This window comes from Tachyglossus aculeatus, chromosome 1, assembly GCF_015852505.1.
Source record: "Tachyglossus aculeatus isolate mTacAcu1 chromosome 1, mTacAcu1.pri, whole genome shotgun sequence".
Lineage (NCBI taxonomy): Eukaryota > Metazoa > Chordata > Mammalia > Monotremata > Tachyglossidae > Tachyglossus > Tachyglossus aculeatus.
In genome coordinates this window covers 18,504,460-18,516,551 of record NC_052066.1, presented here as the reverse complement: position 1 = coordinate 18,516,551, position 12,092 = coordinate 18,504,460, and the positions used below count along the sequence as shown (strand labels likewise).

Genomic DNA, 12,092 nt, shown 5'->3' with positions numbered 1-12,092 from the left:
GACTAGCCACAGGACGGCAAACCACATAATAATAATAATGATGGCATTTATTAAGCACTTACTATGTGCAATGCACTGTTCTAAGCGCTGGGGAGGTTACAAGGTGATTAGGTGGTTGTCCCACAGGGGGTTCACAGTCTTCACCCCTATTTGACAGATGAGGTAACTGAGGCCCAGAGAAGTGAAGCGACTTGCCCAAAGTCACACAGCTGACAATTGGTGGAGCTGGGATATGAACCCATGACCTCTGACTCCAAAGCCCAGGCTCTTTCCACTGAGCCACACTGCTTCCCATGAACTACAGTCCCCAGGGAAAGGCTGAAAACAGGCCCCTTGGACAGGCGGGGACGTGCTGCGGGTTTTTGCTCACCTGATGACTCTAACGAGGTCATGGAAGGCTTTATCCACATTAAGGGGCGGGTCCTTGGCGCTGGTTTCTATGTACGGGATCTGGAAGACAAAAACGTTCCCATCATCACAGAGAACGGGACTTTTAGACTCTCTAGCATCCTTCACTCAACAGAAGCTTCACACTCCCCAGTGAGCCCCGTTATCCCGAGACACACACACACACACTCGTTGAACAACTGATGGGAAGCCGTCCTTATAATAATAATAATATCATCATCATCATCATCAATCGTATTTATTGAGCGCTTACTGTGTGCTTAGAGCACTGTACTAAGCGCTTGGGAAGTACAAGTTGGTAACAATAATAGCATTTGTTAAGCGCTTACCATGTGCAAAGCACTGTTCTAAGCGCTGGGGAGGATACAAGGTGATTAGGTTGTCCCACGGGGGGCTCACAGTCTTCATCCCCATTTTACAGATGAGGTAACTGAGGCCCAGAGAAGTGAAGTGACTTGCCCAAAGTCACACAGCTGACAAGCGGCAGAGCCGGGATTTGAACCCATGACCTTTGACTCCCAAGCCCGGGCTCTTTCCACTGAGCCACGCTGCCTTGATTATAACGGATAGAGCGCAGGCCTGGGAATCAGAAGGAGTCATCCTGACTTTGCCACTTATCCGCTGTGTATGACCTGGGGCAAGTCACTTCACTTGTCTGGGCCTCAATTACCTCACCTGTAAAATGGGGATAAAGACTGTGAGCCCCATGTGGGACAGGGACTGTGTCCAATCTGATTTGCTTGTATCTACCCCAGCACTTAGTTCGGGGCCTGGCACATACTAGGTGCTTAACAAATGCCACAGTTATTATTATAGCATGGCAGTTGATGGAATCGCTTCACAATTTTATTAGACTCCTCCTCAGGGAGGAAGAAACTTTGAGAAGTAAGCAAACCTGTCAATCAATGCTATCCACTGAGTGTTTACTGGGGGCAGAGCACTGAACTAAATGTTTGGGAGCGTACAACACAGCTGGTAGTCATGCTTTCTGTCCGCAGAGAGCTTATAGTCTAGAGGAGTAGGTTATAGTCACTCACCTCCCTTTAGATTCTACCCTGCTCCAGGATTGGACATTTGTTCCAGGCGTGTACTACTTTTGAAATCAGAATGTTCTTCTCATGGTCTATCCTAAATCCCTCTTGGTACAAATCCATTCACTCCACAGAAAGGCAGAAAATAGCAATCACATATTTGCTTTCAAGTACTACTTATTCTTATCATTCCAAGGACTAAAAGCCCCAGAGCCTTATAGACATTATTTATAACTACTAATAGTAATAACAATTATTATTATTACCTCCCTAGACTATGTAGTTTCTATCCCTCCAATTCCCAATCTACTGCCCTTCTTTATTCTTCCTTCCTTATCTCAGAGTGACAAACTCAAATGTGGATGGTGCCTTCCTAATGTTGAGTTCTGAAGGAGGATTGACTTGACGTTCCTTATGTTCACACCACATCCCATTTGATTTGTTTAACTTTAGCACATGGCTCAATCACATTGGGCTTGTGGTCCACTCTGTCAATCAATCAATCAATTGCATTTATTGATCGCTTACTATGCGCAAAACACTATATTATGCACTTGGGAGAGCATAATACAACAAGAATCGATAGACGCATTCCCTGCCCAGAACAAGCTTTCAGTCTAGAGGGGGAGACGGTCCCCTCATGGTTCTCCTCCTATCTCTCTGGATGCTCATTCTCATTCTCCGTCTCAGTACCTCCTCTCTGTCTCCCATCCCCTAGCTGTGGGGGTCCCTCAAGATTCAGTTCTGGGGTCCCCTTCTATTCTCCAACTACATCCACTCCCTTGGAGAAGTCATTCACTCCTGTAGCTCCAACTACCACTTCATGCAGATGATTCCCAAATCTACATCTCCAGCCCCGATCTCTCTCCCCCTCTGCCGTTTCACATTTCCTCCTGCCTTCAGGACATCTCTATTTAGACGTCCCACCGTCATCTTCAATTTAACATGTCTAAAACAGAACTCTGTATCTTCTCACCCAAACCATGTCCTTCCTCTGACGTTTGCATCACTGTAGACAGCACAACCATTCTTCCTGTCTCACAAGGCTTGGCGTTATCCTTGACTCCTCCCTCTCATTCAACCCACACATTCAATCTATCACTAATCTTGTCAGTTCAATCTCCACATCGCTAAAATCCACCCTTTCATTCATTCATTCATTCATTCATTCATTCAGCCAATCGTATTTATTGAGCGCTTACTGTGTGCAGAGCACTGTACTAAGCGCTTGGGAAGTACAAGTTGGCAACATATAGAGACGGTCCCTGCCCAACAACAAGCTCACAGTCTAGAAACGGGAGACGAACAACAGAACAAAACAGGTAGACAGGTGTCAATACCATCAGAATAAATAGAATTGTAGCTATATACACATCATTAATAAAATAAATTGAATACTAAATATGTACAAGTAAAATAGAGTAATAAATCTGTACAAACATATATACAAACATATATATATATATATTATTTAATAAAATTAATTGAATACTAAATATGTACAAGTAAAATAAATAGAGTAATAAATCTGTACAAACATATATACAGGTGCTCCACTCCATCCAAACTGCTACCATGTTAATCCAAGCAATTGTTCTATCTCGCCTTGATGACTGTATCCACCTTTTTGAAGACCTTCCAGCCTCCTCTCTTCCCACTCCAGTCCGTAATTCACTTGGCTGCTGGATCATTTTTCTAGAAAAACGTTCAGTCCATGTTTCCCCCACTCCTCAAAGACTTCCAGTGGTTGCCCAACCACCCCTGCCACATACAGAAGCTCCTGATCATTGGCTTTAAAGCAGTCAATCACCTGTCCTCCTCCTCCGTCACCTCCCTATTCTCCTCCTATGACCCAGCCCCCACACTTCACTCCTCTAATGCCAACGTGGTAACTGTACCTCCATCTCACAGAATGCCCTCCCTCTTCATATCCGACAGACAACCACTCTCCCCTACTTCAAAGCCTTGCTGAAGGCACACCTCCTCCAAGAAGCCTTCCCTGACAAAGCCCTCTTTTCCTTTTCTTCCACTTCCTTCTGCCTTGCTCCCTCTATTCATTCCCTGCTCCCAGCCCCACAGAACGTATGTACGGACACGTAATTTATTAATTTATATTAATGTCTGTCTCCCCCTCTACACTGTAAGGGTATTGTGGGCAGGGGATATATCTGTGATATTGCTATATATAAAGGGAAGCAGTGTGGCTCAGTGGAAAGAGCACGGGCTTTGGAGTCAGTGGTTATGGGTTCAAATCCCAGCTCTGCCAATTGTCAGCTGTGTGACTTTGGGCAAGTCACTTAACTTCTCTAGACTGTGAGCCCGCTGTTGGGTAGGGACTATCTCTATGTGCTGCCGACTTGTACTTCCCAAGGGCTTAGTACAGTGCTCGGCACACAGTAAGCGCTCAATAAATACGATTGATTGATTGATTCTCTGTGCCTCAGTTACCTCATCTGTAAAATGGGGATTAAGACTGTGAGCCCCCCATGGGGCAACCTGATCACCTTGTAACCTCCTCAGTGCTTAGAATAGTGCTTTGCACATAGTAAGCACTTAATAAATGCCATTATTATTATTTTATATTATACTCTTCCAAGTGCTTAGTATAGTGCTCTGCATACAATAAGCGCTCAATAAATATGCATCATTGACTGAGACAGACATTAATATGAATAAATTAAGGATATGTATATGAGGGTTGTGGGGCTGAGAGAGGAGTGAATAAAGGGGGCAAATCCAAGTGTGGCACAGAAGGGGACGGGAGAAGAGGATATGAGGGCTTAGTCAGGGAAGGCTTTTTGGAGGAAATGTGCCTTTATAAGGCTTGGCAGGTTGAGTAATCATCTTTCGGATGTGAAGAGGGAGGGTGTTCCAGACTAGAGGCAGGATATGGGAGAGAGACCGGAGATGAGATAGACGAGATCAAGGAACAGTGAGAAAGTTGGCACTGGGAAAGTGAAGTTTGTGGGCTCGGTTCTAGTGGGAGAGCAGCACACCTGTCTACATACTTTGTTTTGTTGTCTGTCTCCCCTTTCTAGACTGTGAGCCCATTGTTGGGTAGGGACCGTCTCTATATGTTGCCAACTTGTACTTCCCAAGCGCTTAGTACAGTGCTCTGCACACAGTAAGTGCTCTATAAATACAACTGAATGAATGAATGAAGGGGCAAGGTGATTGAGTGCTTTAAAGCTGATGGTAAGAAATTTCTGTTCGATACAACGGTGGATGGGCAACCACTGGAGGTTCTTGAGGAGCGTGGAAACATGGACTGAACGCTTTTGTAGATAATGATCCGGGCAGCAGAGTGAAGTGTGGAATGGAGTGGGGGAGACAGGAGGTGGAGAGGCCAGCAAGGAGGCCAATGCAGTAATCATTTTTAGACTGTAAGCCAACTGTTGGGTAGGGACTGTCTCTATATGTTGCCAAATTGTACTTCCCAAGCGCTTAGTACAGTGCTCTGCACACAGTAAGTGCTCAATAAATACGACTGATTGATTGATTGAGCAAGGCAGGATTGCACATTTTCTCGGATTAACGTGGTAGCAGTTTGGATGGAGGATCCCTGGGTACTTTTTCTGGCTCCCTTTGTAAAAACCCAGTTCATCTTGGACCTTTGAAAGGGGAAAATAGCATAGTCAACGCCAGTAGAATATTACTCTTGGAGGCAAAATTTGGACTCCAAAGAGAGATTGAGTTTTCACTTTTCCATATAAAGAACCAGAACTCTTACAGATCAAAATTCACCAAGCTTCGCCTATTGTGGAGGATGCAATGTTCAACACAACACAGCAGGATAAAAAAGGAATGCTCCCTTGAAACTTTTATATGGCTCATTTTTTTTTTTTTAACCGGGATGTGTTTGGAGTTATTAAGGCCACACACATAGAGAGAACTCTTCCCATATTTAGGCTAGAACAACTTGGAGGTCACGGAAACATTAACACATGCTGAAATCTTTCTTTTTTATTGGCTTGCTGCAGGCAAGAAAGGTCAATCACCATTCCAGGCAGCTGGAGGCAGGGGAAAAATGTCTGGTTGCCAGAAATAGAACCAGGCAGACTAGACACACTTGCTCCACTGGACATAATAATTGTGGTGTTTCTTAAGAGCTTACTATGTGCCAAACGCTGTCCTAAGCACTGGGGTAGGTACAAGATAATCAGGTCCAAGTGGGGTTCACAGTCTAAGTAGGAAGGAGAACAGGTCGTAAATCTCCATTTTGCAAATGAGGGAACTGAGACACAGAGGAGTTAACTGACTTGCCCAAGGTCACAGAGCACACAGGTAGCAGAGGCAGGATTAGAACCCGGGTCTTCTGACTTTGAGGCCTGCAGTCTTTCCATTAGGCAAAACTGCTGCTCTACCAGATTCACCTGCCCTGATCTGGGAAGACTCACTGCTAGAGATCAGGCAACCGGTCACTTTCCACTTCCATCCAGGCCTATCATCATCAGTGGTATTTACTGAGTGCTTACTATGGGCAGAGCACTGTACTAAGCACTTGGGAGAGTACAATACAACAGGTCAATCGACCCATCAGTGGTATTTAGTGAGCGATTACTGTGTGCCCAGCACTGCACTTGGTAGGGTACAATACAATAGGGCAAGAGAATACAATACAAGAGAAGCAGCGTGACTTAGTGGAAAGAGTATTTATTCATTCATTCAATCGTATTTATTGAGCGCTTACTGTGTGCAGAGCACTGTACTAAGCGCTTGGGAAGTACAAGTTGGCAACATATAGAGACGGTCCCTACCCAACAACAGGCTCACAGTCTAGAAGGGGGAGACAGAGAACAAAACAAAACATATTAAGAGAATAAAATAAATAGAATAAATATGTACAAGTAAAATAAATCAATAAATAGAGTAATAAATACGTACAAACATATATATACATATATACAGGTGCTGTGGGGAGTATGTGGGGAGTATGTGCTTGGGAGTTAGAAGTCATGGGTTTTAGTCCTGGTTCTGCCATTTGTCAGCCGTGTGATTTTGGGCAAGTGACTTCACTTCTCTGTGCCTCAGTTCCCTCATCTGTAAAATGGGGATTAAGACTGTGAGCCCCATGTAGGACAACCTCATAACCTTGTATCTATCCCAGTTCTTAGAACAGTGCTTGGTACATAGTAAGAACTCTACAAATACCATTATTATTAATAGGGTTGGTAGACCTGATCTCTGTCCTCAAGGAGTTTACAGTCTAGCCTTTCTTTTTATGAAAATTTTTAAGCGCTTTCTACGTGCCAGGCACTGTACTAAATGCTGGGGAAGATACAAGCTAATCAGGTTGGACACAGTCCCTATCCCACATAGGACTCACAATCTTAATCCCCATTTTCCAGATGAGGTAACCGAGGCCCAGAGAGGTGAAGTGACTTGGACAAGGTCACACAACAGGTAAGTGGCAGAGCAGGAAAAGAACCCACATCCTTCTGACGCCCAGGCTGGTGTTCTATCCATTAGGCCACGCTACTTCTCAATTCCAATGACTCCAGTAATGGCCTCGGAAAGAAAGTCGCAGTGATATTAGTCATTCAGGGAGACAAGCGACGTGATTTATTTCTAAAAGCTTTTGCATTTATCCCCAACTTGCCTTCCCCTCTGTGGAAAGTCTCCTGGAGACAGTGAACAATCCCGGTATTATCGGCAGGCCTCCGATTCCACTTTTAGCTTGGATATTATTTTGTAACGTGGCAGGATCCCAAAGGAAACTTGAGCTGTCAGTTTCTAAATCTCCTCAGAGCTTTGGCCCCACTTGGGCCTTAAATGCCTGGAGCGGAGAGAGAAGAGACAGCCTCCTTGGACTTACCGATTCTGAACTGCACAAAAACCCTTTTGTTCTCGGAAAATTCCCAGTTTGTTTTTCCGTAGAGACCTCTCTCACCAGCCTTGTGGAGATGCCCTGGCCCACAAACCCTTTTTCCTCAACTCTCTCCCCGTTCCTTGCTCCTCTGCAATAATAATAATAACAATAATTGTATTTTTAAATAATAACGTATTTGTTAAGTGCTTACTATGTGCCAAGCACTGCTCTAAGCACTGGGGTAGGTACAAGGTATTCAGGTAGTCCCACGTGGGGCTCACAGTCTCAGCGTGCCTCAGTGGCAAGAGCCCGGGCTTGGGAGTCAGAGGTCCTGGGTTCGAATCCTAGCTCTGCCACATGTCTGCTGTGTGACCTTGGGCAGGTCACTTAACTTCTCTGAGCCTCAGTTACCTCATCTGGAAAATGGAGATTAAAGACTGTGAGCCCCATGTGAGACCACCTTATATCCCCTCCAGCGCTTAGAACAGTGATTTGCACATAGTAAGCGCTTAACAAATGCCATCATCATCATCAATCCCCATTTTATAGATGAGGTAACTGAGACACAGAGAAGTTAAGTGACTTGCCCAAGGTCACAGCAGACAAGTGGCAGAGCCGGGATTAGAACCCATGTCCTCTGACTCCCAAACCCGCGCTCTTGACACTAGGCCATGTTCAGCATTTACTATGTGCCAGGCATTGTATATTTAGCCCTGGGGTAGATACAAGGAAATCAGATTGGACAAAGTCACTGTCCCACATGGGGCTCACAGTTTTAATCCCCATTTTACAGATGACACAACTGAGGCCCAGAAAAGTGAAATGACTTGCTCAAGGTCACACAACACACAAGTGGTGGAGCTGGATTAGAACCCAGGTCCTTTCGACTCCCAGACGCGTGCTCTATCCACTAAGCTACGCTGCTTTCCTGCGATGACAACCCAGCCTGCAAGAATTGCTCCTCAAATGCCAAGCTATGCACCGCGCCTCACTCTTGTCTCTCAATTTTGGCCCCTTGCTCATGAATTTCTTCCTGCCTGGAATTCCCTCCCCCTTCATATTCTTAATCGTATATTCATATTCATAATCGTATATTAATACGATTGATTGATTCTCAGCTTCCAAGCCTTCAAAAACAATCACCTCTCCTCCAAGAAGCATTCCCTAAGCTCTCATCTTTGACCCCATTTGAGAAGTAGCGTGGCTCAGTGGACAGAGCACGGACTTTGGAGTCAGAGGGCGCAGGTTCAAATCCTGGCTCTGCCAATTAGCTGTGTGACTTTGGGCAAGTCACTTAACTTCTCTGTGCCTCAGTTACCTCATCTGTAAAATGGGGGATTAAGACTGTGAGCCCTCCGTGGGACAAGCTGATCACCTTGTAACCGCCCCAGTGCTTAGAACAGTGCTTTGCATATAGTAAGCGCTCAATAAATACCATTATTATTATTATTATTATTTTTGCCCCTTACTGTAACCCTGATGTATTTATTTATATGAATGTCTGTCTCCCCTTCTAGACTGTAAGCTCACCGTGGGCAGGGAATGTGTCTGCTTATTGTTATACTGTACTCTCCCAAGCGCTTAGTAAAGTGCTCTGCACACGGTAAGCGCTCAATACATACAAGTCCAATACAACAGAGCTGACAGGCACGATCTCTGCTCACAAAAGCTTACCGTCTACAAGGGGAGACATTCTTAAGAGCGTCCAAGCGAGATGCATCTTGTTGGCTGGGAATTTTACGGCTAATGAAAGACACTGGTTGGGCCAAGGATGAGAAGTTCGATCAGTTTGTCCTTCCCTAATTGTTCATTTGCATGCTGATGAAGCAGAGAAGTAGCGGGGCACCAAGGCAGAAGGATCAAGGTTTTAATCCCAGCACTGCCACTTGTCAACTGTGTGATGTTGGGGAAGTCATTTAACCACCATTTGATGTCTCAGTTCCCTCATCTGGAAAATGGGGATTAAGACTGGGCGTCCAATGTGGGACAGAGACTGTTTCCAATCCTATTTCCTTGTATCAAACCAGTGCTTATTAGAGTACCTGGCACACAGTAAGCGCTTAACAAATACAACAATTATTATTATTATTACCGTTATGCTGAGGCTCCTGAGGACTAGCGATTGAATCCGTATTCTTCCCCAGCACTTACTACAGTGCTCTGCATACAGGTGTTCTGAATGAATGAATGAATGAATGAATTAATGAGTGAGAAACAATAAACTGGATAGTGGGTCACTCACAGTAAGCCTGTTGAGGTGTTCTGAATGAATGAATGAATGAATGAATGAATGAATGAGTGAGAAACAGTAAACTGGATAGTAGGTCACTCACGGTGAGCCCGTTGTTGGGTAGGGACCGTCTCTATATGTTGCCAACTTGTACTTCCCAGGCGCTTAGTACAGTGCTCTGCACACAGTAAGCGCTCAATAAATACGATTGAATGAATGAATGAGTGATACAAATGAAAGTGAAATGCAAAGTAATTATAATAATTATGGAATACATCTAAAGTGCTTATTTTGTTCCAAGCACTGTACTATTTATGGGACTAGGCAGAATACAATCAGATCAGACCCACAAGGGGTTCACAGTTTTAGGGGGAAGTCACAACTTCTCTGGGCCTCGGTTTCATCTGTCAAATAGGGATTTGATAGTTGTTCTACCTCCTCTATAAACTGTGAGTCCCTTGTGGGCCAGGGACTGCATCTCACTTGACTATCTTGTAGTCTACCGTGGGGCTTTGTACAAGTGCTTGGTGCTCAGTAGGCGCTTAACAAATACCTCAATTATTGTCATTACGGGCCTAATGTGGAACCTCAGGCATGTTATATAACCTTTCTGGGACTCAATTTCCTCAGCAATATAATGGGGATAAGATAACTGTCCTCCTTCCTTCTCAGATTGTGAGCCCTAGGAGAGGCAGGAGCAGTGTACACTCTGATTCCCTTCTATTTACCAAGTGTGAAGCACAGAGTAGGTGTTTAGTAAATTCCTTTCTGACAAGAATCATCTGTGGACATTCTAACTGTACATCATTACAAGATGCTTGTTCCCACACAGCCCATCTCATTATGTTTCTTTCCAAGGAATTAGTGTAGTCTAGAGGGGGAAGGCAACTGGGAAAACCGGGTTCTCGTACTGAACGAGAGTGATGGGGATGCTACGATTTAGGGTGCCCCTCTGCAGAAAAAGGATACTGTTATCTACGTTCTCCCCTCCCACCACAGAGGTCCAGTACGAAGAAGGATGTGATCTCAAAGATCAAGCCACGTGGCCTAACAGACAGAACACAGGCCTGGGAATCAGAGGACCTGGGTTCGAATCCCAGGTCCAGCACCTCTCTCTGCCGTGTGACCTGGGGCAAGTCACCTCACCTCTCTGTACCTCTGTTACCTCACCTGGAAAATGGGGATTAAGACTGTGAGCCCTAAGTGGGATAGGGACTGTGTCCAACCTGATTATCTTGCATTTACCCCAGCGCTTGGTACAGTGCTCGGCACATAGTAAGCACTTAACGAATACCATTTTTAAATGGTATTAGAAAGGCTAGAGTTGACAAGAGGTGGCCATTCTATCACCTGGAGGGTTAGTCCACAGCCTCTGGTTGGAGGTGATCTGCTGAGAAGAAACAGGGGAAAGGCCATCCCAGACTGAGTCCCCCTTTTCCTCTGCTCCTCCTCCCCTCCCCTTCTCCCCCACTCCCTCCCTCTGCCCTACCCCCTTCCCCTCCCCACAGCTCTTGTGTATATTTGTACATATTTATCACTCAATTTATTTTATTAATGATGTGTATATAACCATAATTGCATTTATTCTGATGGTATTGACACCTACTTGTTTTGTTTTGTTGTCTGTCTCCCCCTTCTAGACTGTGAGCCCGTTGTTGGGTAGGGACTGTCTCTATATGTTGCCAATCTGTACTTCCCAAGCGCTTAATACAGTGGTCTGCACACCGTAAGTGCTCAATAATTACGATTGAATGAATGAACAAACGAATATTTAATCCCCATTTTACAGATGAGGAAACTGAGGCACAGAAAAGCACTTAGTACAGTGCTCTGCACCCAGTAAGCGCTCAATAACTATGACTGAATGAAGGAACAATGCAAGACAGAGTGGGGTGGAACTAGATAATGAACTCAGGTCAGCTGAGACACTAATCTGGATGAAGCACATGAATGTATAATCATCATCATCATCATCATCAATCATATTTATTGAGCGCTTACTGTGTGCAGAGCACTGTACTAAGCGCTTGGAAAGTACAAGTTGGCAACATATAGAGACAGTCCCTACCCAACAGTGGGCTCACAGTCTTGGGAAAGCAGCGTGGCTCAGTGGAAAGAGCACGGGCTTTGGAATCAGAGGTCGTGGGTTCAAATCCCGGCTCCGCCACTTGTCAGCTGTGTGACCTTGGGCAAGTCACTTAACTTCTCTGGGTCTCAGTTCCCTCATCTGTAAAATGGGGAGGAAGAATGTGAGCCCCACGTGGGACAATCTGATTACCTTGTATCTACCCCAGCGCTTAGAACAGTGCTTTGCACATAGTAAGCGCTTAATAAATGCCATCATTATTATTATTATTATTATTATAAAAGGGGGAGACAGAGAACAAAACCAAACATACTAACAAAATAAAATAGAATAGATATGTACAAGTAAAATAAATAAATAAATAAATAGAGTAATAAATATGTACAAACATATATACATATATACAGGTGATATATAATCTGAGAACAGCGTGGTCTAGTAGATAAAGCCCGGGCCAGGGAATCAGAGGACCTGTGCTCTAATCCTGGCTCTGCCACTTGTCTGCTATGTGATCTGGGACAAATCACT

At 44.7% G+C, this 12,092-nt stretch overlaps 1 protein-coding gene across 1 annotated transcript in view; it reads right to left on the bottom strand.

Annotated features, from left to right (window-relative positions):
• Nucleotides 1-12,092, bottom strand: part of MRAS (muscle RAS oncogene homolog) — an 85,669-nt gene that overhangs the window by 5,499 nt on the left and 68,078 nt on the right. Inside the window, exon 4 of the mRNA XM_038746117.1 lies at nt 371-450. Within this exon, the coding sequence (XP_038602045.1) occupies nt 371-450 (80 nt within the window). The remainder of the gene's footprint in view (nt 1-370; nt 451-12,092) is intronic.